The sequence below is a fragment of the Sapajus apella genome, unplaced genomic scaffold (assembly GCF_009761245.1).
Source record: "Sapajus apella isolate SASKATOON/1434 unplaced genomic scaffold, GSC_monkey_1.0 scaffold112, whole genome shotgun sequence".
Taxonomy (NCBI): Eukaryota; Metazoa; Chordata; class Mammalia; order Primates; family Cebidae; genus Sapajus; species Sapajus apella.
In genome coordinates, this window is record NW_022437052.1 from 4749424 (window position 1) to 4776875 (window position 27452).

General features: G+C 50.8%; 1 protein-coding gene across 2 annotated transcripts in view; it reads left to right on the forward strand.

The window, feature by feature from the left end:
• The window catches only part of PRKAR1B (protein kinase cAMP-dependent type I regulatory subunit beta), a 164088-nt gene that overhangs the window by 38341 nt on the left and 98295 nt on the right, over positions 1-27452 (forward strand). For both annotated transcript variants that reach the window (XM_032259910.1, XM_032259909.1), the window contains exons 3-4: positions 14-184; positions 3749-3840. In XM_032259910.1, the coding sequence (XP_032115801.1) occupies positions 14-184; positions 3749-3840 (263 nt within the window). The remainder of the gene's footprint in view (positions 1-13; positions 185-3748; positions 3841-27452) is intronic.

Below are 27452 nucleotides of genomic sequence, written 5' to 3' on the forward strand. Positions count from 1 at the left end.
GTCTCCCACGCAGGAAGAAAACAGGCAGATTTTGGCACGGCAGAAGTCGAACTCACAGTCGGACTCCCACGATGAGGAGGTGTCACCTACCCCTCCGAACCCCGTGGTGAAGGCCCGCCGTCGGCGAGGGGGTGTGAGCGCTGAGGTGTACACCGAGGAGGACGCCGTGTCCTATGTCAGGAAGGTGAGGGTCACGGGGTTCCTGTCCCCAGGCCTTCCTGTCCCCTTGGCATGTGGCTGTCACCCGTGAGCTCCCTGGAACCCCACGGGGCACCATCATCCTCCTGGGGGCCTCAGTGTTATTATGGTCAGAGGGAGGACTACATGGGTGATGGCAGAGGTAGTTCTGGGCAAGATTGGTTTGTTACTGTCTTTGCCAGATGAGTGAGCTTGAATTTATGGAAGCAGCTCTGTGTGGGGTCTCTGCAGCCCCATGGCGGCTTATGGATCCTCACAGGCTCAGGGAAGGGAGAAGACTCACTGGCACCCAGGTCCTTGGAGTCAGCAGAGGCGCTGTCCTGGGCTGTGTGCTTCCCATGCTCCTGGAGCCTCTCTGGTCTCTTCCTATATAGACATGAATCCCATTAATCAGGGCTCTCCTCTCATGACCCCATCTAACCCCAGCCACTGCCCAAAGGCCTCTCTCCAAACACCATTGAGTGGCTGGTTAGGGCTTCCACATGTGAATTTCGGGGAGACACAGTGCAGTGCTCAATACCCTCAGCCATTTCTGAGTGCACGCTTGGATGGCATTAAGCACATTCTCATTGCTGTGGAATCATCACCACCACCATCTCCAGAGCCTTCTTGCCTTACAGAACGGACACTCTGTCCCCACTAAATACGTAGTCCCCATTCCTTTCCCTGGTACTTAATGCTTTTATAATCAGCTAATTAAAGCTAGCACAAGCATTATTAAAAACTTATTAGGGCACTCCACCTCTGGGGTCTTCCCAAGACCCAGAACCTCAGTCTAACGAAGAGAAAAACCTCAAATAAACCCAAATATTGGGATGTTCTGCAGAATACCTGACTAGCCCTGCTCATGGCACATGAGGAGAGTCTGAAGAACTGTTGCGGACCAGAGGGCACTGGGGAGACAGGATGGGGTACTGGGACAGAGAAAGGGCATTCAGGGAAAGCAAAGGAAGAGCGGATTTGGTGTGGGGCTCGGTGTCTTGTATCGGTGTTGCCTCCCCGGTTGTGATAAATGCATCATAGGATATGAGGTGGTCACATCAGGGAACCTGCAAGGTGCACAGGAATGATCTTTGCAACTTTTCTGTAAGTAGAAACTAAAAACAAAACACACACACACACACACGTATATATGTATATATATGTATACTTTTTTTTTTTTTTGAGATGGAGTTTCACTCTTGTTGCCCAGGCTGGAGTGCAGTGGCATGATCTTGGCTCACTATAACCTCTGCCTCCTGAGTTCAAGCGATTCTCCTGCCTCAGCCTCCCGAGTAGTGGGATTACAGGTGTCTACCACCACATCCGCCTAATTTTTGTATTTTTAGTAGAGACAGGGTTTCACCATGTTGGCCAGTCTGGTCTTAAACTCCTGACCTCAGGTAATCCACCTGCTTCAGCCTTCCAAAGTGCTGGGATTACAGGCTTCAGCCACTGTGTCCAGTCAACACTTATATTTTTCTTTTTTTTTGAGATGGAGTCTCACTCTGTAGTCCAGGTTGGAGTGCAGTGGCATGATCTCGGCTCACTGCAACCTCCACCTCCCGGGTCCCGGTTCAAGCAATTCTCCTACCTCAGCCTCCCAAGTAGCTGGGATTACAAGCATGAGCCACCATGTCCAGCTAATTTTCTATATATATATTTTTAGTGGAGATGGGGTTTCACCATGTTAGCCAGTCTGGTCTTGAACTCCTGACCTCGTGATCCGCCTGCCTCGACCTCCCAAAGTGCTGGGATTACAGGCATGAGCTACCGTGCCTGGCCAACACTTATATTTTTCTTTCTTTTTTTGCGGGATGGTAGTGGAGTCTTGCTCTGTTGCCAAGCTGGAGTGCAATGGTGCGATCTCAGCTCACTGCAACTTCCATCTCCCGGGTTCAAGCAATTCTTCTGTCTCAGCCTCCCAAGTAGCTGGGACTATAGGGGCGCACCACCAAGCCCAGTTAATTTTTGTATTTTTAATAGAGACAGGATTTCACCATGTAATGGTCTCAAACCCCTGACCTCGTGATCTGCCCACCTCAATTAGGCAATTCTGAAAGTGCTGGTATTACAGGCATGAGCCACTGCACCCGGCCTGGAGTGTGGCTTTTTAGATTTCAGTGCTGTCTCTCAAAGAGAGGGGTTCTCTGCATTAAACACACAGCATGCTTAAACCTGTGTGGCCTGCAGTTGTACCTGGACAGACAGGGACTTCCTGAGTGGCCCAAGCACCACACAAGCTAGTGTGGCCGAAAAGACCTTCCCACATGGTTTTATTTTAAGTGGGGGATATCCTGGCAACTGAGGTGCTCATAGAATTCACTCAGAGAGGGAATGGGGAATTACTGATCATAGGGGACAAAGTGACAGACAGACAGACAGACAGGACGAATGGGTTTTGAGATCTTTACATGGTAAGGTGACTGCAGTCAATAACAGACTATTGAATACAGGCACACACTGCATGACTGCGTTTCAGTCATTGACAAACTGCATATACATGGTCCAGTAAGATTATGATATCATATTTTACTGAACCTTTTATCTGTGTAGATATGTTTATTTTATTTATTTATTTGAGATGGAGTCTTATTCTGTCACTCAGGCTGGAGTGCAGTGAATCGATCTTGGCTCATTGCAACCTCCACCACCTGGACTCAGGTGATTCTCCTGCCTCAGCCTCCTGAGTAGCTGGGATTATAGGTGCCCACTACCACATCTTGGCTAATTTTTGTATTTTTAGTAGAGACGGGGTTTCACCATGTTGGCCGGTCTGATCTTGAACTCCTGACCTCGTGATCCACCTGCTTTGGCCTTGTGAAGTGCTGGGATGACAGGCGTGAGCCGCCGTGCCCGGCTGTGTAGATGCCTTTAGATACACCTTGAACTGTGTTACAGCTGCCTGCAGTGTTGAGGATGATGACGTGCTGAACAGATTTGCAGCCTAGGAGTGATGGGCTCTGTCATGTTGTAACCTCAGTGCGTGGTAGGCTGTACCAGCTAGGCTTGTGTCAGTTACTCTGTGATGTTTGCATGATGATGAAATTGCCTAATGATGAATTTCTCAGGATGCTTCTCATCATTAGGTCATATGTGACTGCATTTCAAAAATAGTAAGAGGCTGGGTGCGGGTGCTTGTGCCTGTAATCCTGGCACTTTGGGAGCCTGAGGAGGGAGGATTGTTTGAGCTCAGATGTTTGAGACCAGCCTCAGCAACATAGTAATACCTCATCTATACTAAAAATAAAAAAAAATTAGCCAGGTGTGGTGGTGCACACCTGTGGTCCCAGCTACTTGGGAGGCTGAGGCAGGAGAAGCACTTGAGCCCAGGAGATGGGGGCTGCCGTGAGCTGTGATTGCACCACTGCACTCCAGCCTGGGTAACTGAGCAAGACTCTTGTCTCAAAAAAAGAAAAAAAATAGTGCTGAAATACACATTAAACTTCAAATTGCCTCTTTTTACCATTGCCTGATAACACCAAGCTGAGGGCTAAATAGGGAGATTTCAGGCCGCATCACAGCGTCAGGACAGAGTGGCTCACATGCTGATGTTTCCGGTTCCCTTCAGGTGATTCCCAAGGACTACAAGACCATGACTGCGCTGGCCAAGGCCATCTCCAAGAATGTGCTATTCGCTCACCTGGATGACAATGAGAGGAGGTAGGCAGGCCCTGTTGCTCGCCTGGGCATCACTGCCATCCTCCCCAGCCTTCAGGAGGCGGGGCAGATCCATCCCCCGCCCCGGCATCATTGCTGCCCTCCCTGGCCTCCAGGAGGTGGGCAGACCTGTCTCCCACCCCAGTAGTACCATCACCCTCCCCGGCCTCTAGGGAGGCTCTGCCATTTGTCTGACTCACAGGCTGTGGATCATGGAATGCTCGGCTCCAGGAGAAGCGTGTTACAGCTTTCCGGAAATGTGGGCTCACCAGGCAGGGGTGGCTTCCCGAAATACTGTGCTGCATGCAGCTGCCCTGCCTCGGAGCTGAGTCCCTGCTCTGGGAGAGCCAGGCTGCCTTCCTCAAATACTGGGTCTGAGTCTGTGGTTTCCCCTCACGCTATACCTAGAAAGGCCTGGGTGGTCTGAATACCATGGGCTTTGTGTTCCAGCCTCTTTGGCATGTATGGATGTGCCTTGCCGTTGTTAAGCTCATCGCCTTGTAGGGGAGATGGGGCGAGGATGCACCTTTCCCAAGGCTCCTGCGAATGCTGGGAGCTTGGAAGCCTGAGGCAGGAGGTGACAGCAGATGAGGTCTGCAGGGTCGCAGTGAGGGGACAGAGGAGGCCAGGGTTACTCAGGGAGAGGTCTGAGTGTGAGGGAGCTCGGACGCTATGTGTGGGAATGTTGATCATAGACATAATTGGAAAAATGAAGACAATTTTGAAAAGATTTAAAGCAAAAATGTTTCCATCTGATACCTAGAGATAATCCTTGGGGATATTTGCGGGGTAGTCCTTAAGGATTTTCCTTGTGCACAGATCCTGTCTATCATAGCTTCTCATTCTACACTGTTTGTCACACTTACAGTGTCCTCAGCACCTTTCCTTGCCAGTAAGGGTTTCACAGCAGTCTGTGCTATCAGTTTCTATGTGAATCGGCTGTTTTCCTACTGTGGCTGTTTGCATTTTTAAAATCTCTGTTATTATTATTATTATGTTAGACAGAGTCTTGTTCTGTTGCCCAGGCTGGACTGCAGTAACGTGATCTTGGCTTACTTTAACCTCTGCCTCCCATATTCAGGCAATTCTCCTGCCTCAGCGTCTTGAGTAGTTGGGACTACAGGTGCCCATCACCATGCTTGGCTAATTTTTGTGCTTTTAGTAGAGACAGGGTTTCCTCATGTTGGCCAGGCTGATCTCAAACTCTTGACCTCAAGGGATCCGCCCTCCTTGGCCTCCCAAAGTGCTAGGATTGCAGGTGTGAGCCACCATGCCCGGCCTGCAATTTTTATTTTATAAACATTTGATGGTAATCCTTTCGCATTTTCATTGTGGAGCACTTGCTTATTTCTTTCTTAGAGATAAATTCCTTGATGTGATCAAAGGATGTGTAACATTTTGAAAATTCTCTTTTAAAATAATTTTTTAGGCCAGTTGCAGTGGCTCATGCCTATAATCCCAGCACTTTGGGAGGCTGAGGCAGGCAGATCACCTGAGGTCAGGAGTTCGAGACAAACCTGACCAACATGGAGAAACCCCATCTCTGCTACAAATACAAAATTAGATGGGCGTGGTGGTGAGTGCCTGTAATCCCAGCTACTCCAGAGGCTGAGGCAGGAGAATCACTTGAATCCAGGAAGTAGAGGTTGTGGTGAGCCGAGATCATGCCATTGTACTCCAGCCTGTGCAACAGGAGCGAAACTCCATCTCAATAAATAAATAAATAAATAAATAAAATAAGATAAAAAACAATTTTTTGACAAATTTTAATGCTTCATTAGATTAACTGAACACATTTTGATACCAGTCCTATATAAAATCTAAATGACCTCCATATGTATAAAATAGAAAGAGAAAGTGTCTTTTTCTCTCTTTCTCTGAGGATGACCGTGTGGTGGTCCGGGGAGGCTCCAGCCGCCCTGTGTGTTTGCAGGTGTGTGCCCGTGAATGCAGGTGGGGACCCTGGGAACACACTAGATACCTTGTTCTGGGCTCTGCTCCTTGCCGATGATGGGTCTAAGAAGTCCTTCCATATAAGCACAAATCTAATTGTTGCAAGTATCTGCACAGTGTTCCATTGTAAGAATGAATCAGTTTATTAACTGCTGCCTTTGCCAAGGTCACGTGGGAGGTTTCTAATTTCTCTGCGCTACAATGTTTCTGCGAGTAGTAAGGCAGCAGTTAGGCAGGAGAGTCCCGGCATTCAGGTTGCTGGGTCAGAGATGGGCCTGTTAAGATCCTGGTGGGTGCTGGTGTGCATGTTTTTAACAGGCTTTTGATACATTTTGCTGGAATCTCACCCAGAAAGACTGGCAGGGGCTATGCAGAGGAGTGGCCTTCAGGGACCTTGGCTCCCAACTGCTCACATCATGCTGAAAACCCTACCTTTTCCAGAGTATGTGGCCACTTCAGGCTGGATATTCTGGGTCCAGGGTGCCCAGTTACCCCAAGCAGGAACAGCTCCTGCTTCTGTGGTTGAGCAGTGGTTAGGGTAACTGAGCATGTCTGGGATAGCTGTGTATGGCTGGAGAAGCTGGGTGTGGCCAGAGTAGCTAGGCATGGATAGAGTTATCTGGGCCTGACTGGAGTGGTGATATGTGGCTAGAGTATCTGGGTGTGGCTAGAGTAGCTAGGCATGGATGGAGTAGCTAGATGTGGCCAGGATAGCTGGGTGTGGCTGGAATAGCTGGATTTGGCTGGAGTAGATGGGCATGGCTGGAATGCCTAGTGTGGCTGGAATATATGGGTGTGGCTAGAGTATACATGGAGTAGCTAGACATGCATGGAGTAGGCATACATGGAGTAGCTGGGCATGACTGGAGTAGTTAGATGTGGCTAGAGTAGCTGGGTATGGCTAGAATAGCTGGGTATGGCTGAAGTATCTCGGTGTAGCTAGAGTAGCTAGACACAGATGGAGTAGCTGGGCATGACTAGAGTAGCTAGATGTGACTGGAGTAGCTGGGCATGGCTACTCCATCCTGGGAGGTGTCCAGGCCCCCCAAGATACACATGGCCTAGTCTCTGGGACCTGGATATGTCATCTTGAGTGGCACAGAGGGACTTTGCCAATGTGATGAAGTAAGGCTCGAGGTGGACGAGTAGTCCTGGGTTTCCTAGGAGGGCCCTGACACCATCACACATGTGCCTCATAAGGGGAAGCAGGAGGAGATTCCACACAGAAGGGGAAGAGGCCATGTGACCACAAGGCAGGGGCTGGCGAGATGTGGCCACAGGCGCACAGGCTAAGGGGGGGCTGCAGCCACCAGAACAGATGAGGAGGGGCCTGCCGGGGGCCGCCGGAGGGCATGGCCCTGCAGCACCTTGGTTTCCACCTGCTCATCCTGGATCTGGATGTCTGGACTCCAGAACTGCAGAAGGGAACATTGCTGTTGTCTCAGGACCTGCTGTACTTGGGCACGGGAGAGCTGATGAACATGTGGTGGCACAGCTTTGTTCATTTCTGTAGGAACCTGCTGCCTGTGGGGGTGCTGGGGCCACAGGGAACAAGGCATTGCTAGAGAGTAGCCAGGAAAATGGATATCTCAGAATCTTCCTGGGATTCAAATATGTGTCTTAGCCTGGGCAACATAGTGAGACACTATCTCTTAAAAAAATTAGCTGGGCCTGGCCGGGTGCAGTGGCTCACGCCTATAATCTCAGCACTTTGGGAGGCCAAGGTGGGTGGATCATGAAGTCAAGAGATCGAGACCATCCTGGTTAACATGGTGAAACCCTGTCTCTACTAAAAATACAAAAATTAGCTGGTCATGGTGGCCTGTCGTCCCAGCTACTCGGGAGGCTGAGGCAGGAGAATTGCTTGAACCCAGGAGGCGGAGGTTTCAGTGAGCTGAGATCATGCCATTGCACTCCAGCCTGGGTAAAAAGAGTGAAACTCTGTCTCAAAAAAAAAAAAAAAAAAAAGATTAGCCGGGCCTGGTGGTGCGTGCCTATAATCCCAGCTACTCAGGAGGCTGAGGTGAGAGGAATGCTTGAGCTCAGGAGTTCAAGGCTACAGTGAGCTGAGATCGTGTTACTACACTCTAGCCTGGGCAGCAGAGCGAGATTCTGTCTCAAAACAAACAAAAAACAAAAACCCACCTAAATACCCAAATAGGTGCCTGAAATTCCCAAGGGTCCTGGTGCTTCTTTGAAGCTCATGTGTCCCTCTGCATGGCTTGTTCCTGTGGAAGTAGCCGTGGTGAGAGGCAAATGCTCTGGCGTTGGGAGTCCTCTGAACTTTTCTCCCTCCAGAGGCAGCCCGGTGAGCTGAGAGTGTATCCAAAGCCTGGCTCTGGCCTGATGACATCCACACCCATCTTCAGAATCTGAATTCTGCGGAGCTCAGTGAAGGCCACTGAATGACCGAGAAGTTGGGGGTTCAGGGCCCTTTAGAAATCCTCATGTCCTCAACCTGAGGAAGAAGGAGGTCAGTTCCTGACCCCGTTGTCAGACAGAATCCACTCACATGAAGTCTGTGTCCCTATCTTCTGGCCGATGAGCCTGTGGTCATTGAGAGTGCCGAGGTCTGGAAGGCTCTGTCCAAAGATGGGCTGGGATGTGCTGCAGCAGCAGTCATCTCCGGCATCTGGGGCCGATGCCACGTCCATGGTCCTGAGCCCCTCTGCCGGACGCCGTGCCGAGGGGTAGCTCAGAGGCCCAGGCCGCCTAGCTCTGGGGCTCGGCTATCCACACGGGCTTCCTTGTTCATGGAGACACAGGCTTGTCATGGCCTCAGCCCAGAAGTGTCACCTGTCACACGTGAGCACGGGCCATGACTGGTCACCTGGCCTGGCCTGGTTGTGGGGACCCTGGACAGAGCCATTCCTTGGGTGCTGTGGGAGGAATATGAAGTGGGAGTTCATGAACTTGTAGCTCCATCTCGTTTCTAACATCTCTGTCCCCTGCAAGTGCAACATTTACATCCAAACCCTAAAAGCTGGCACGTGGACCTGCCCACCGGCCTTCTCTCTGGCTCTCATTTTCATTGTGGCAAATGTATGTTGCATAAAGTTTGCCATCTTAACTTTTTTTTTTTTTTGAAGTGGGGTCTCACTCTGTCACCCAGGCTGGATTGCCGTGGCACAATTTCAGCTCACTGCAGCCTCTGTCTCCTGGGTTCAAGCGATTCTCCAGCCACAGCCTCCTGAATAGCTGAGATTATAGGCACCCGCCACCATGCCAGCTAATTTTTGTATTTTTAGTAGAGGCAGGGTTTCACTATGTTGACCAGGCTGGCTTCGAACTCCTGACCTCAGGTGATCCACCCGCCTCAGCCTCCCAAACTGCTGGGATTATAGGCGTGAGCTATTGCTGCCCAGCCCATTTTAACAATTTTTAAGTGTTTAATTCAGTGGCATTAATTACATTCACAATATTGTGCTGTCATCACCATTCTTTGCTTCCAAGATTTTAATTATTCCATATAGAAGCCCAAAACCTATTACATAGTCACTGCTATCTCCCCCTCCTGGGCCCCTGAGGACCCCAATCTACTTTCTCTTTCTATGAGCTTGCCTATTCTAAATATTTTGTATGAGTTGTCATGTAACTTAAATGAATCATGATACATGACCTTCTGTGATGGGCTCTTTTCACTAAGCACAGTGTTTTCAATGCACATCCACAGCATAGCGTGTGGCAATGCTTTCTTCCTTTTCAGGGCTGAGTAATATTCCACTCCATGGTCACACCCCATTTGTGTATTCATTCATCTGTTGATAGACACTTGGGCTGTTTCTGCTTGTTGGTTTTGTGATTAGTGCTTCTGTGAACAGGGGTGTGCAGGTGTCTGTTTGAGTCTTCTGGGCAGATGCCCATGGATGGAATTGGTGAGTTGTTTGGTAGATCCATGTTTAGCTTTTTGAGGGTGCACAGATTCTGCTTCCTTTCCAGCCTGACTGAACTTGGAGCCCCCATTCCTTTCTGTGTCCCCTTGGTGGCAACTGTGTTTCAGCTAAACTCCTCACATCCTTTCTGGGCCCCTCCCCAGCTCCCAGGCTCTAGGCAGGTTCAGTGAAGCTCTTATTTTAGAGCCAGCCTGACCGCTTAGTGTGAGCTGAGCCAAATGATGTCTCTGGGTCATCTTAGCTGTTTGTGTGCAGGAAGTACCTGTGCTGGGTCCTGTGTCCTTGGCCCCGAGAATCAGAACCATGTGGGCCCTCTGTCTCTGACCCCTCTGGATCCAAGAGCTAGGTGGGACAAGAAACAGAGGAAGCAGATGGTTGGACTAAAAGCTCCTCTTTGTAAGGCTGGCTTGAAAAGGAAGCGTTTGCACAGGGCGTGTGTGTCTGTGTCATGCCTTTTGTTTTGCACGTAGGAAAACTCACTTTCCATATTGAAAGCCCAATGGGCTCCTTTTTCTGGCTGTGGTCTTTTCTAAAGAAACAGGCTGATGGCTCAGGAAGCCGGTTCCAGAGGGAGCAGGCAGGGGAGTCATCGTCTCTTGACCTTTCACGTGATGTCTCTCCTGTGTGGCATCCAAATACTTTGCTTTTTCCAGTGTATTAGAAGCTGAGCTTCATAGCTTTGCCTCTGTTCAGCTGTGGTTTGGCGAGTAGAGCCAAATTCCTTCCAAGTTTGCAGGGCGCCTGGCACACCCCTTACTTTGAGGCAGCCTGCTGTTCTCTCTGCTTCCCCGCTTAGGAAGAGTGTGGCAGAGAATCCTTTGCAGATACATCCACCTGTGGGGCGTGCACATCTGCTGGCCTAATGATCCCTCCATCCAAGTTCAGGTTCAACACAGATATCCCAGGCTGGGCATGGTGGCTCATGCCTGTAACCCCCGAACTCTGGGAGGCCGAGGTGGGTGGATCACCCGAGGACAGGAGTTTGAGACCAGCCTGGCCAACAGGCAAAACAGACCAGCCTGTGAAACCAACCCCATGTCTCCTAAAAATACAAAAATTAGCCAGGCATGGTGGCATGCGCCTGTAATCCCAGCTATTCAGGAGGCTGAGGCAGGGGAATTGCTTGAACCCGGGAGGCTGAGGTTGCAGTGAGCCGAGATCGCACCATTGCACTGCAGCCTGGGTGACAGAGCAAGACTCAGTCTCAAAAATTAAAAAAATAAAAATAAAAATGAATACAAATTAAAAAGAAGGCAGATATCCCCACTGTCACAGGCTGCATGACTTTGTTCTTGTCAGTTGATAACAGTGTTTTCCTAGGTTGTGCGGGAGATACATAAGCTTGAAGAAGGGTAGAAATTATGTTTAAGACCTTTGATTTAAAGGGAGATAGTGCAATGTGGTTGTGGGGGAGGCTGCAACTCCCCTGGACTGCGTCCTTCTAGGATGGCAGTATTGCTAGTTGGCCTTGATCAAAGGCTTTCCCTGGGCCTTTGCACAGGATCCTGTGAGAGGCGTAGTGTCAACCTCACTGCCTCATTTTCCTTCCCTGTCCTTGTCCAAGGCCCCCAAACTCCTCAGGAGCAGGGCCAGGGTTCCAGCTCAAGTTCTTGGCACCCAAGCCTGTGCTCCTCCCCTGGTGAGGACATGTCACCTGCACCTGCCCCTTCCCTGCCTGCGTGGGGAAGGAAGATTGAGAGTGGGTGATTTAGGCATTGTCAGTGTGCGGTGTCCGTAGTGTCCTGGGGTGAGGTGCAACTGTAGGGAGATGGCTCAGGGTGAAACAGAACCAGGAGTTCTCATCACACAGGTGTTGGGCTGGAGTGGTCTTATTCCCAGGCACACCTGTGCACACCATTGTACACACACAATCTCACTCAGATACCACAGGATTTAAAATGTCTTTTGGAAGGAGAGAGTTGTGGATGTTATTTATACATAATAACATTCTCTGAGCCTCAGTTTCCTCAGGTATCAAATGAGGATAATGAAACCTACTTTGAGGTTGTTGTGAGAATATAAAGCAATAAAATCTATGTGTGTACTGTTATCACCACCATCACCATTATTATCATCACCATCATATTCATCACCATTACCATAATCACCATCAGCACCACCACCATCATCATCACCATCATAGTCATCACTATCACCACCACCATCACCACCACCATCCCCATCATCACCACCATCATCATCACCATCATAGTCATCACTATCACCACCACCATCACCACCATCATCCCCATCATCACCACCATCATCATCACCATCACAGTCATCATCACCATCAGCACCACCACCATCATCATCACCATCACAGTCATCATCACCATCAGCACCACCACCATCATCTTTATCACCATCACCACCATCATCACCATCATAGTCATCATCGCTGTCATCACCGTCCCCATCATCACCACCATCATCATCACCCTCACCATCACCACCTTCCCCATCCCTGTCACCACCACCATCATCACCATCATCACCATCCCCATCACCACCACCATCATCACCACCATCACCATCATCTTCACCTTCATCATCACTGTCATAGTCATCGTCATCACCATCTTTCTGTGGCCCTTTGGCTGTATGGCAGCGGAGTCCATTAAGGGGCTTTTTCCTGGATGATGCTTTGACCCTTGTAGGCTGGCCCAGCTATCCAGAGGGACCACACAGTCAGGCCCACTCAATGAGAAAGAGGCTGGTGTAGCCTTGAGTCATCCTCTGCTCCACACTGGGCCTGAGTTAGCAAATAGGCTGCTCTGAACCTCTTAGCACCCACAGTCAGCAGGAAGATCCCTAGGAGGCCACCTTGTCCCCACATCACTGAATTGAGCAGAGCTCTGAGACCCAGCAAGAGGGGGCCTTGGCCTGTTGCACTGACCCACACAGCAAGTGTCCACCTGGGGCCGGAGTGGGGTATCCTTATCCCCTGGGAGAGCACCTGCACAGCCCATCTGTAGAGTTGAGTAGCTCCCAGGGTGGGCCCCGGGCTGGTGGCAGGTGCAGTCTCCTCACCTGGTGTCAGCTATTGGAGTGAAGCGATTCTGCACCCTCCGTGGAGTGCCCAGGGCAGTTACGCCTTGGCCAGGGATCTCAGCAGCTTCAGGAAGCAGCCCTGCATGCTCCAGGGCCCTGGGATGTGCCAGGACCATGAAGGCTGTCCCTGGAGGGTGTGTCCCAGGCCTTGGGGAGGGAAGTGGAAGTCTTTGGGCTCTATCCCAGTCCCTTCCCGCTTGCCCTGATTAGGGAGCCTGGAGGGGGAGCATCGCTGGGCTCCTGGGAGCCAAGAAGCATGATAATTGGGCAGCACCATGTGTGTTTGTGCTGTGCATTGGGCCTCCAGTGGGGACCTCATTACTGGAGCTGCCAGACGGGCGCGGGCAAGCACACCTCACCCTTGGGGCGGCCTTCCTGGCAGTGACTCCAGCTCTCTGCTGCCCTAATTAAAACACAGGCCTCTGGCCTGAGCAGCGCTGCTGGCCTGTGCAGCTGTCTGTTATCTGTCACTGTTTCTCTTCCTCCCACCCGCGTATCTCTACAGTCTGTTTTTCCACAAATTGCCTTGGATCCTCAGGTAATGGGAAAAACATGCCAGTCTGTTGAATTCACAGACAGCCGAAGGGGGCTGTGTCCTGGCTTCTCCAAACCTTCACCGCCCCCTCCCAATTCTGGCTTGGGCTTTGGGACTTTCTGCTTCCCTTTCGGGCAACATGGAAAAAACAAAACTAACATTTTGGAAAATGCAGGGCCTCGTCTGAGGAGATGCTTAATGGCTTGAACATGCAAAGAATCTGATTTCCATTTGCAGAAAACCCTGCTGGATCTCGGCAGAAGAGACCTTGAGGTTAGCAAATTAGGGGACACGTGAGCCCAGGAGGCTTTAGAAGCTGAATTCAACAGAGGCTGAAGCCTGGGCTTTGAAGTTTGCATCAGATGACATGTGCAATGGCCAGTCCCTGGGCCATAGGGCCCAGCCATATCGTCTTTCTAGAGCTCCCCAATGGCCCTGGAGGCTGCTGTTTGGCAGGGGAGGCAGAGAGAGGTTAAGCAGGCTCCCTGGGGCCACCCAGCTGGGAGGGAAGGACCTGCCCACCATGAATGCATACACAGCTCATTAACCTTCTAGGAAAAGCCAACAACCTTTAAAAGAGGACAGTCATTTTCCACGTGCCTCGCATTTTCTGGCTAATAAGTCCTGTGGGGGTCTGGAGCTGCAGGACCATTGCAGTTCTCCACGGAGCCTGTTTGAAAGGGTCTCCAGGGCTGGCGCTGTCTGAGACCACAGTGACAACAAGGCCTCTTGCTTTGTCCGATTCGTGGGTAGAGAGAAGAACCTCAGGACTTTCTCACCCAGGAGGTGATGGCGGTCTGCATAGATCTTGCCTGTGGTCCTGGCTGTTTGGTGCCGTAAGGTTTTTGTTTTTGTTTTTTGAGACAGAGTCTTGCTCTGTTGCTCAGGCTGGAGTGCAGTGGCATGATCTTGGCTCACTGCAGCTTTGACTTCATGGGCTCAAGCAATCCTCCTGCTTTAGCCTCCCAAGTAGCTAGGGCCACAGGTGTGCATCACTACGTCCAGGTAATTAAAAAAAAAATTTTGTAGAGACAGAGTCTTGCTATGTTGCCTAGGCTGGCCTTGAGCCTCCTGGGTCCAAGCGATCCTCCTGCCTTGGCCTCCCAAAGTGGAATTGCAGGTGTGAGCCACTGCACCCGGCAGCTGCTGTAACATTTTGAAACCTGTGAAATTTGTTGTGTGGTCTCTAGTACTGCAGCTCCTGGATCCCCAGCTGGTTCATGTTTTGTCATCACTGATAAGCCCCTGCAGATGTGTGGACTGAGATGCCGCATGTGCCGTGGCTTCAGCACCCAGTATGTGGATGGGGACCCGAGGTCCAGAGAAGTTGCAGAAGTCCCCCTGTCCCGGGCAGGGAGTGGGGCTGTCCTTTAGGCGGAGAGTGCCAGGGCAGAGGCTGGATTCATGCAGGCCCAAGGCTAAGCCCTGGTCCAGCACTGGCCTCTGTGCTCTGTTTGGCCACGGGGAGTACGTGGTGCCCGGAAGGAGGTAGGCACCTGCTTTCACACTCTGACGGGTGCCGTGGGTCCTAGCATGGCTCTATTCTTGAGCCCTGGTCACTAAAAATAGCCCTGTTGCCTGCCAGAGGGTGTGAAGAATTCACCAGCTGGCTGGGGATGGGAGTCTGTGGAGAGAAGCCAGGTAAAGGGAGGTCGCGTGGGGAGGGCCCTCCCTGGAGGGGAATGTGACTGTCTAGTGGGTCCCGTCCCTATGGGGCTCCCTGTCATACGAAGTATCTTGTCAGCAATTTGGTGACCCTGTTCCCATTTGTCAGGCAGAGACTCTGAGACTCAGACAGCGGGTGGCTTGCCCAGGTCACACGTTTTCCTTGGGGAAAGATCAGTCCTCCTGAGATGAGGCCCTGCACCCCCACCTCTCTCCTCCCGACAGAATGAGGAGGCCACTCCAATTGCAGACGCTTGCCGAGCTCTGCCTGGGGTCAGGTGTGTGGCTGAGAGCTGTGAGTGCGCGGTGTCGCCTGTCCTCACAGCAGCCCTGAGGGCACATGGCAGCATCGTCCCCCAGTTCCAGGTGAGGACTTGACACCTGGGGAGCTGTGGCCACCTGCCCTGGGGCCACTGCTGCTGCCCAGACCATGACATGCTCCTTGGGCTGACCACTGTCTGTGTAGGGCCAGGACCCTGGGACACAGCGGTCTCCTCCTCTCCTGACTGAGAGCCTTTTCTAGAAGGGACCAGTACTTTAAAAGTGGGTGGGCTAGGCACTGTGGCTCACGCCTGTAATCCCAGCACTTTGGGATGCTGAGGCAGGGGGATTGCTTGAGCCCAGGAGTTTGAGACCAGCCTGGGCAGCATAGCAAGACCCCATCTCTACTCTTCTCCTAAAAATTAAAACATTAACTGGGCATGGTGGCATGCATCTGTAGTTGTAGCTACTCAGGAAGCCGAGGTGGGAGGACAGCTTGAGGCTGGGAGGCTGAAGCTGCAGTGAGCTGTGATTGCACCATTGCTTTCCAGCCTGGGTGACAGGGTGAGACTCTGTCTCAAAAAAAAAAAAAAGCAAAAATAAACACAAATAAATAAAAAGTGGATTATTGTCCAGTTGTCTCATGGCTGTGTTAGTTGCTGCTGGACCACTGAGGAAGGGACCCATATCCCTGGGGGGTGGGTCCCTTGTTCAGAGACCCAGTGAGCCTTCAGCCACATCCTCAAGGGTGGGTAGAGGATTTTCCAGGCAAAGAAGAGGGGAGACTACATTCCCAAGTGTCCTGGGCCCTCCTTCAGGACCACGTGCCATTCTTTCATTGAATGCTGTTATATCGCTTCTTGGTTTCAATCTGTTTCAAAGCATCAGCACATTTTAGGAAGGAAGAGGGTGATGAAGCCTGGGTGGTGTTTTTGGAAGGCCCTTCCTGTGGCCGCTTTGTGGGTGAGAACCTGGGTCCCAGGTGGTGGGGGGAGTTTTGGAGGCTGGACCCAGGACTCAGCTTTGCTTGGAGGTTGTCCCAGGAGACTCACTCAGATTCTGCTGTGGGCATCCATGAGACTGGAAGGGAACTCAGGGGTGGGGAGGGTAGGTATTTTGGACCTGTTGGGGTGTGTGGGAGGGCCTGGGACACTGGAGGGGGGAGAGTAGGTATTTGGACCTGTTGGGGTTGGGGGGCCTGGGACACCTGGAGAGGTGTTGAGAGGCAGTAGGCTCACAGATTTGGGCCCTGTCGAGCTGTGGTAGATGGTAACTCCAGTTGGCCCATGTCCCCAAGGAGACTGAGCAGGAAAGGGATGCCAGGCCTGGCTGCAACAGGAACCCGGAACGTGGAGCTGGGAGAGGGCTGGGATGGGCTCATGGGCTCCTCCCCTCTCTGCAGGAGGGAACTATCCTGGGGAGGGCAGTCACTTCCCCACCAGCACTGAGTAGGGGATGGAAAGCCCAAGGCAGCTGCCCCTCTTTCCTGCTGGGAGATCCTGGAGCCTTTGTCACCAAAGGGAGAGAAGCCACTGGCTCCTTGCCTCAAGGGCTGAAACATTTTCTGCTCACTAGGGAGATCTGCAGAATTGGGGGCAGCTCCTCCTCCTCCTCTTTTTTAACATTACATTTTTTTATTGTAATAAAAATCCAGGAATCTGGGTCGGGCGCATAGCACAAGCCTGTGGTTCCAAGTACTCAGGAGGCTGAGATTGGAGGGTCTCTTGAGTCCAGCAGGTGGAGGCTGCAGTGAGCTGGGATCGTGACACTGCACTCCAGCCTGGGTGACAGAGCAAGAGCCTGACTCAACGAAAACCAAAAAACAAACAAAAGGCCGGGTGTGGTGGCTCATACCTGTAATCCCAGCACTGTGGGAGGCTGAGGGGGGTGGGCCACCCACCTCAGGAGTTCAAGACCAGCCTGGCCAACATGGCAAAACCTTGTCTCTACTGAAAATACAAAAATTAGCAGGGCATAGTGGTGGGTCCCTATAATCCCAGCTATTCATGAGGCTGAGACAGGAGAATGCTTGAACCGGGAGGTGGAGGTTGCAGTGAGCCAAGATTGCGCCACTGCACTCCAACCTGGTGACAAGCGAGACTCAGTCTCAAAACAAAAACCAAAACCCCCACAAAGCCCATGGATCTGGAAGTGGGAAGTGCAGGGCTGTAGAGGAAGCAAGACTCTCATCTCCTGCAGGCATCCATGATCAGTGCCTGGGCTTCCCTCCCTGAGCTGGTTTTTGCATCCTTTGTCTTCTGGCCTCGTTGGCGGTTTCTCCCTCTCCTCATTGGCTCCCAGCTCCCTTCCCTGTGGCTGCCTCCAGGCGCAGAATGTTCCAGCCTCAGGATGCGTGTGTGGCCGCCGTGTGGGTGCCCTCCACTTGCTTGATGTTACTTCAGGGCTTGTGGCCTGAAGCGGCCGAGACCCGCGTCTTAGGATTGTCATCCTCTTGAGTTGTGAGCAGTCCTGCACATACCATTGGAGTGACTGTGCTGTGTGTGTGAGGATTTTATTTGCCTGGTGTCATGAGACCCGTTTTGTTGATTCTTTCTTAGCTTACAAATGGCTGCAAGATAATATTTTTTAAAAAAACATTTTAGGGCCAGGTGTGGTGGCTTACGCCTGTAATCCCAGCGTTTTGGGCAGCTGAGGTGGGTGGATCACTTGAGGCCAGGAGTTTGAGACCAGCCTGGCCAACATGGCAAAATCCTGTCTCTACTAAAAATACAAAAATTATCCTGGCATGGTGGTGGGTGCCTGTAATCTCAGCTACTCGGGAGGCTGAGGCAGGAGGATCACTTGAACCAGGGAGGTGGAGGTTGTAATGAGCTGAGATCACACCACTGCACTCCAGCCTGGGCGACAGAGCGAGACCCTATCTAAAACAAACAAACAAAAAAACCAAAAACCAAAAGCCAAAAATCCAAAACCAGTAAACATTTTATCATGGAAAACTTCAAAAGTTTATGCAAGATGGGTGGCTCTCATGACACCGCCTTCCACAGCATGAGGTCATGTTCAGTCTGGTTTCATCTCTCTTCTCTCCCACCTTCTCCTGACCCTGACCTATTTCGAAGCAAACCTCAGCCATCAGATCATTTTGTCTGTGAATATTTCAGTGTCAGATGCTGACTTTGTTTTCTCTCTGAGACAGGGTCTCGCTGTGTTGCCCAGGCTAGAGTACAGTGGTGCAGTCATGAGTCGCAGCAGCCCCCACCTCATGGGCTCCAGTGCTTCTCCTGCCTCAGCCTTCCGATTAGCTGGAACTACATGGTGTGCGCCACCATGCCTGGCTAAGTTTTAATTTTTTTGTAGAGATGGGGTCTCGCTGCATTGCCCAGGCTGGTCTCGAACTCCTGATCTCAAGCAGTCCTCCCTCCTGGGCATCTGAAAGTGCTGGGATGACAGGTGTGAGCCACCGCACTCCGCCAAGTTGCTAATTTTTGATCTGGTTTCTTGTCTTCATAATCGAGTCACTGTGGATAGGCGAGGTTGGGGTAGCACATTTGTCATCCATGTGCTGGCTCGCAGAGCTGCTGTCTGTGGCCTGTGTTTCTGACATAGGCCTTGCCTGTTGGGTTTGCATTTCTCTCTGCATTTAATTGGGAGCTGCTTTAGAGGGTGCTGGGTCTGCTTTTGAGCCTTTTTCTGCTGCTGCAAAGCTGGGCTCAGTGAGAATTACGCAAGCCTTGCTGGCGCGTGAGGAGGTAGAGGCTGTGAGAAGAAATGAAAGCACCCCCGAGCTCAGACAATGATTTTCATCTTGTTTTACAAGCCCGTTGCTGAAGACTTGACATTCCCTGCTTTACGTCTTGTGCGGTGACAGCTGGTTCATGCTTGTCCTTCAAAAAAAGCAACAGTTGCTAAGAGTCCCACAAACAAAGATGTGCTTTGACTCCCAGGAACAGCTGTGGAGGGACAGGGCGTCCTGTCAGCTGCTAAGTCCAAATATTCAGACCGCCCGAAACGGCGCCTCAGCCCCTGGCGCCGCTGGGTACTGCCCCCATCCCTGTTCAGCAGCCCCATAGCTTCGTGTTTTCTAATGGTGAAAAAATGCTTTCTTGCTTCTTGACTGGAGACACTGAGTCCTCTGAGTTAATTGAGGCTAAATCTGGGGTATTAAGGGAGAAGAGGTCATCATGAATCATCCATCCATCCATCCATCCATCCATCCATCCAGGCATTTGCTCATGCATCTATTCATTCATTCATTCATCCATCCACACATTCACTCATTCATTCATTCTCCCATTTATTCATCCATTCATTCATCCATCCATCCATCCATGCATGCATTCACTCATGCATCCATTTATTCATTCATCCATCCACACATTCGCTCATGCATTCATTCACCCATTCATCCATCCATCCATCCATGCATTCACTCATGCATTCATCTGCACATTTATCCATGCATTCATTCATCCATCCATCCATGCATTCACTCACTCATCCATTAATTCACCCCTTTATCCGTTTACTTAGCAATCCATTCACACATTCACTCATACATACATAAAATCACCCATTTATTCATTCACTCATTTACCCACTCATTCATTCACTGATTTATCCATTCATTCATCTGCCCATTCATACAGTCACTCTTCTATTCATTTAGGCATTTATCCATTCATTAATTCATCCATACATTCACCCATGCATCATCCATTCACCCATTCATTAGCTCATTTATCCACTCATTAGTTCATCCATCCATGCATTCACCCATTTACTCATCCCCTCACTCATTTATCCATTCATTCATTTATCTATCCAGACATTCACTCGGGCATCCATCCATTCATTCACCCATCCAGTAAATCCTGGTTGAATCTTCTCTGTGCCTGGTGCTGCAAATGGTACTCACAGATGTAGACACAAGTGGGAGGAGAACCCAAGGAGAAAATGACTCTCTGGGGAGGTGGAGGTGGATCTTTGTCTTTCAAAGGCTCATAAATGGATTTTTCTGACTCAGTGAGAAACCCAACCACTCACGCGGGGGCAGGCCTTGTATCCTAGAGAGCAGCCTTACACGTTGTCTCGTGTAACTACCAAATGGACCCACGAAGTAGGGGTGTCATTTGCTCTGTCTCACCTAGAGGGAAACTGAGGCTGGAGAGACTCACTCGGGGCATGCTCTCATGAGTCAGGGAACCAACTGAATCATACGTGGGAGTTGGAGGTGCTTCACTAGGATGGAAGCTATACTCACACATTCATTCAACAAATGTTTTTTGTGAGGATCTCCTTCAGGGCAGACCCTGCCTGAGGGCTGGAGATAAGGTGCGGCAACACACACCAACCCCCACCACTCCTGGTTTTACTCAGCTTCTTTCTAATGGAAGAGACAATGAGTAAATGAAATAAATTGTTAGACTATAGGGTGGATCAGGCAGTAAGAGGTGCCAAAAATAAACACAAGATGGTGTAGGGTGTGGGGATGCAGTTTTGGAGAGGGGCCTTCCCTTGCTGAGGAGGGAAGATTGAGGAAACACCTGGGGGAAAGAGGAAGTGAACCAGGAGTGTATCTGGGGAAAGAGCATTCCCAGCAGCAGGAGAGCATGTGCAAGGGCCCTGTGGTCAGGTGCATGCCTGGTTGTCCAAGAATCAACCAGGAGGCCAGTGAAGCCAGAGCAGAGCCTGGGAAGAGGCCAGGGACAGGCGATACGAACACAGAGGAACAGGACCAGATCTTGTACGGCCTTCTGGGTTACTGCAAGGACTTTGGCTTTTACTCTGAGATGGAAGCCCTGAGAAGGGCTAGCATGTCAGCTCTTACATGTTTTATTTAGCAGGATCTGTCTGACTCTCTGCAAAGGATAGAAGGTAGGGGGACAAGGGCAGAAGTGGAAAACCCAGTTAAGAGGTTGTTTTGCTAATTCCAGGCAGGAGATGATGATGTCTGGGATCAGGGAAGTACCACTGGCAGTGTTAAGTGGTTAGTTGATTCTAAAGAAAGGGGCTGTGTCTAGCCTGAGATGGTTCAGCTATGAGCTTTGCCTCCAGTGCTGGGCTCCTCTCTTGGTTAGGAGATTCTGTGGAGGCAACGGCAATGATAACAATGATGTTGATGGTGGTGATGGTGATAATGAGTGTTGGTGGTGATGTTAGAGGTGATGATGATAATGCTGGTGATGGTAATAAAAATGGTGATGGTGAAGATGGTGGTGATGAAGGTGATGAGGATGGTGAGGATGGTGATGGTGAAGGTGATGAGGACAGTGATGATGGTGAAGGGGATGAGGATGGTGATGATGGTGATGGTGGTAAAGATGATGATAAAGATGGCAGTGATGGTGATGGTGAGGGTGATGAGAATGGTGATGATGATGTAGATGGTGATGATGGTGCAGGTGATGAGGATGTCGATGGTGATGAGGATGGTGATGATGGTGATGGTGAAGGTGATGAAGATGGTGATGATGGTGAAGATGATGAAGATGGTGATGATGGTGATGGTGATGAAGATGGTGATGATGGTGATGAAGGTGATGAGGATGGTGATGATGGTGAAGGTGAAGAAGATGGTGATGATGGTGATGCTGATGATGCTGATGAGGATGGTAATGATGGTGATGGTGATAAGGATGGTGATGATGATGGTGATGGTGGTGAAGATAGTGATGGTGATAAAGATGGCAATGATGGTGATCATGAAGGTATGATGATGGTGATGATGGGGATGACGATGGTGATGAGGATGGTGATGGTGAAGGTGATGGTGATGATGGTAGGGACGGTGATTAAGGTGATGGTGATGATGACGATGGTGACAATGATGATGATAATCATCATGGTAATGAGGGTGATGAACACGACATTAGGTGTATGTAACCCATTTGACGTTTCAGGGTGCTTTACTATAAATCACTTGCAATGGATGTTGGAGTTGATTCTCCACCATTCCTGCCCCTCCCCCACTACGTAGCACTGTGTGGTTTGGGAAGGGATTGAATCTACCATGAGCTTTTGGAGTAGACCTTATTTTAACCCATCCTGGATGTGTCCATCCATCAACGACTGTGGCTGGATCAGGTAACCCAAGACTAAGCCAGCCAGCTCAGGGCAGTTCCTAAGGCCCTGCCCAGTGGCCAGGTCGTGGCTTAGCAGTAGTCCCATGAGACGTAAAGAAAGTTTACTAAAGGCTTCTGGGAAAGGAGCCTTGCTCCTTGGGGAGAACTACACTTCTGGAAGCCAGCCCTTACTTTCCTTCTGAACAGTGAGGTGAGTGGATGGGAAGCTTGGTAGGCAGCATTGGGAAGAGGCTGCTTCTGTAGAGAACAGAAGTGGACAGGACCTTCAACATACACACATTGTTGAATTCCCGAATTCAACCCACCTCAAAGGTCCCTCTGGTGTGCTTGAGTTTGGTGGTCCCCAAAGAACCTCAGATGCTGGTCCCCACTTGTGTAGTTCCTTTTGTGTTGGCTCTGGGCCTGGCTGTGTGTCTGGGTTTGGCCAATGGTGCATTAGCAAGTGTGATGCAAACAGAGGCTGGAGAAGCCCTTGCCCACTGGGGCAGGTCTTTCTCGGCACCCAGCTGCCATGCTATGGGGAAGCCCAAGCAGTCATGTGGAGGGACTCCTGGGGTTGGAGCTGGGGCTTCTGACCAGTGGTACCCCTGAGTGCGAGACCGGTGGCCACCACCAACTTACCTGTGTGGAAATCAGCCATCCCAGCCAACACCATGGGAGGGAGAAGACCTGCCCCATCAACCCACAGAACCATGTAAATAACCAAAACACCCTAGTACTAGTTACTGGAGCCAAGAAATGCTTATTGAATGGGTTGGGAATTGCCTGTGGCTCCAACTCTCTATCCCTCCCAGTGACCTTGGACAGCAAGTTGGGAAAATGAGACCCTCCCACTTCACAAATGGGGAGCCTGGGCTACTAGCCCCTAGGACAGAACCTCCAGATTTACAAAACAGTCTCCTGTGTGGGTGTGAGCTATCTTCCAAGAAGGGGTTTACCCAGATTCCTAGCAGGCATGTTTTGTTGACCGTGTGATGAATAACACAGGGGCTTGGGAGTCGGAGATTGCTAAAGCCTCGTTGAAGAGCTTTGTAAGGCATCATGTGTTTTGGGGCCCTCTCCGAGGAAGATGGAATGTGTATGAATTTTCAGGCTGGCTTTGTCAGTCAACATGGATCAAGGCTTCCTCCTTGGCACACTCCCTGATAGGCACTCCACATGCACAGCCTGGTTCGTCTCTTGCATCACCGCTTGTGGTGGGTCCCTGTGGATTTGAAGGCTGGAGGCCCCTAGGAGCCTGGCTGTGTGCTGGGTCCTGTCTGGGTGCCTGTACGAGGTGGGGACAGGCCACAGTAGATTTGGCACCTGCCTTTGAGCAGAATTCAGGACCTGGGAGAGTATCAGCACCAAAGCAGGAGCCCAGGGAAGCTTCCAGAAGGCAGCAGGGCTCAAATGGCTTAGACTAGCCCTTGTGACCTGAGCTTCCTGATCCAGAGAGGTGATGATGTGAGGGACCGTTTTGCTGCACCGAAGAAGCTGAATCAGGCCTCCTGGCAGCCGGTGAACCAGGGGTGCTCCAGGGTGAGTCCCGCAGGGATCCACCAGGAGGGAGGCAGCAGCTTTGCATCGGATGCCCCTGACTCGGTCCTGGCCTGCTGCCTACTGGCTGCATGACCTTAGCAAATGACGTGACCTCTCTGAGCTTCAGGTCTGTTCCCTCCGTCCTTGAAGTCAGTGCAGTTGAAGGCAGGAAAGGGGCTGTCCCCAGGCAGAGCCCCCACCCACTGCCATCACAGCTCTGTTTCACAGGTGCTCCACACTCTTCTGGTGGTGATGGCGGGACCTGTGCAGGGGTGGGAGGCCGTGCCGGAAGTGCACCAGGCAGGCAATGGGTGAGGGCACCACAGCCAGGAATGGTTCCCAGAGGAGGGGGTGACAGAGCTTCCAGAGCTGTAAGTTCAGAGGTGCAGCCAGTGTGAAGGCCAGAGGGCCAGAAAGAGCCTTTCATGGTTGGAACTGATCAGGTACAATGGGCAGGGAGGTGGGGAATGGAGAGTTGGGGTGGTAGCAGCTCAGGGGGCTGTGGTTTCCAGCAGGGCACCCAGACCCTTAGGATGCAGACCCTCCAGGGCCGCTCAGACAGGGGCCAGGGTCCCAGGTCTGCGTTCCCAGAACTACCATTGAGGCCACCTGCCCTCTCCTTCAGAGGAGGCACACTCACTCACACATCTGGGTCCTGCCTGAATGGATTGCAAGTCACCCAGCAATGGCACAGCCAGATGCTTCTTATAAAAAAGGCACTACAGGTCGGGTGTAGTGGCTGATGCCTGTAATCCCAGAGCTCTGGGAGGCAGAGGCAGAAGGATCGCTTGAGCATAGGAGTTTGATACCAGCCTGGGCAGCGTAGCAAGACCCTAATCTCTACAAAAAATAAAAAATTAGCCAGGCCTGATGGCTCATGCAGCTACTCAGGAGGCTGAGGTGGGAGGATTGTTTGAACCTGAGAGTTCAAGGCTGCAGAGATCCAGGATCATCACTGTACTTCAGCCTGGGCAACAGAGCAAGACCCTGTCTCAAAAATATAAATATAAATAAATAAGGCACTCCATATAAATCAATGTAAATATAAAGCTCACTAAATGAGGTATTCCAAAATAGTTTTACTTCTTCAATTTAATCGTTACTTATCAAAATGTTAATGTATAAACATTTAGTCAACTGCATGCTAATACTAAAAAGAAATCCTGAAGAAAAACGGAATTCTTGTAGTCTTGTGTTCACAGGGAAACCAATTCCAAACATTCAACGCATCTTTTACAAAGAAGCATGGTAGGGAGATCAATAAATGTTAAAACACTTTTTAAGATAAAACATTTTTACCTTAGGATAAATTCTGTGGGAAATAGACTAGAAATACCCATTGGAGGAGGAAAGGAGCAGTGGAAACATTCCAAATGTTAAGAGCTTTTCAAATTTTTTTAAAATTATTTTTTGAGATGGAGTCTCAGTGAGTCTCAGTCTTGTTGCCCAGAATGGAGTGCAGTGGCACAAACTCGGCTCACCGCAACCTCCGCCTCCTGGGTTCAGGCAATTCTCCTGCCTCAGCCTCCTGAGTAGCTGGGATTACAGGCACGCGCCACCATGCCCAGCTAGTTTTTTATATTTTTAGTAGAGACGGGGTTTCACCATGTTGACCAGGATGGTGTCGATCTCTTGACCTCGTGATCCACCCGCCTCGGCCTCCCAAAGTGCTGGGATTACAGGCTTGAGCCACCGCGCCCGGCCTTTTTTTTTTTTTTTTTGAGATGGAGTCTCACTGTTGCTGCCCAGGCTAGAGTGCAATGGCACCATCTCAGCTCACTGCAACCTCTGCCTCCTGGGTTCAAGTGATTCTCTCACCTCAGACTCCCAAGTAGCTGAGATTACAGAGGCACACCACCATAGCCGGCTAATTTTTGGTATTTCGCCATGTTGGCCAGGCTGGTCTCGAACTCCTGACTTCAGGTGATCTGCCTGCCTCGACCTCCCAAAGTGCTGGGATTACAGATGGGAGCCACTGTGCCCGGTCTATGGGTTTATATTTCATTGCCTACATTTAAAAGAGAGAAGGGCAGTTAAAATACCAACTTTTACAATAGGCCAGAAGTTACTCCTCTTTGCAACTACCTAAACTTGTAATGAAACATTTTAGATGCTAACTTGAAAACAAGCAAAGAGGTACATAGTTTAAGAAGCTGAAGAAAACTTTAAAAAAAAAAAAATTTTGGAGATAGAGTCTTGATCTGTGGCCCAGGCTGGAGCTCAGTGGTGTGATCTTAGCTTACTGCAGGTTTCAGCCTCAACCTTCCAGGCTCAAGCAGTCCTCTGACCCCAGCTTCCCGAGTAACTGGGACCACAGGTGTGCACCACCACACCTGGCTCATTTTTAAATTTTTTAGAGACTGGCTCTTGATATTTTGCTCAGGCTGGTCTCAAACTACTGGCCTCAAGAGGCCTCCCAAAGCACTGAGATTACAGGTGTGAGCCTCTGTGCTCGGCCATAATGAAGCATTTTAGGTGATAACTTAAGAACATGTGAGGAGGTACATGGTTTAAGAAAATTCTTCAGGTAGCTAGGTGGTTTAAGAAAATTCTTCAGGGCCGGGCGCGGTGGCTCAAGCCTGTAATCCCAGCACTTTGGGAGGCCGAGGCGGGTGGATCACGAGGTCAAGAGATCGAGACCATCCTGGTCAACACGGTGAAACCCCGTCTCTACTAAAAATACAAAAAATTAGGTGGGCATGGTGACGCGTGCCTGTAATCCCAGCGACTCAGAAGGCTGAGGCAGGAGAATTGCCTGAACCCAGGAGGTGGAGGTTGCGGTGAGCCGAGATCGCGCCATTGCACTCCAGCCTGGGTAACAAGAGCGAAACTCCGTCTCCCGCCCCCCAAAAAAAAAAAAAAAAAAAGAAAATTCTTCAGGTAGCATCGGGGTGGTTATTTGCGGTTATGGGATTAAAGACATGACAGAGTGGGAGCTGCTGAGAGTATTGGGATCGTGGAGGAGGCTTGGATAGGAGGACAAGGAGGCTGCGGGGACCGGGAGAGGCCAGGCGACTTGTGCTGGCCAGAGGTGATGCTGGCTCCGGTGGGTTGGAGATGGGACAATGGACAGACTGGGTGATGGCCCCGGGTTGGACAACGGGTTTTGCTGAGGAGCTGGTGTGGGAGGGTGAGGATGGGAGCGAGGAAGGCTGATTTGCAGGCTGGGGGGTTGCTGATGCCCCCAACCCCGGAGGAGGTGGGCGGGCAGGCTGGTTTTGGCCACAAGAGTTTGGGCGGCCTGTGGGACGTGGGAAAGAGGTGGCAGGTGGTTGGCTGTGTGGCTCTGGCTGGCCACGTCACCTCCCGCGCTCATTTCTTTCCTGCCTCCTGGTGGCCCCTTTGGTCTTTCACTTTTGGGGAAGCTGAGTAGCCTGGGCCAGGCGTGGGGGCAATGTCACCTCTGCCAGACTCTCCGGCTCCCCACCAGGTGTACCGCTGCTGCTCTCAGCCTGGGGACCTTTGTCTCTGCTCCTGTGTGGTATGAGCTCAGCTAATGGCCTTTTTGGATTTGAACCCTCTTTCTGTTATGATTAGGCGGATGGCCAATTGAAGCATTTAAATCTTGGTTTTAATTTAGTTTGGTTAACATGGCTTAGTCTTAATTACCTGCGTGGTAATGGCCCTGTCTTAGGAAGCTGAGCATCTCTGTGAGCAATTTCCTCATCGTGCAATTTTATGCATCTCATT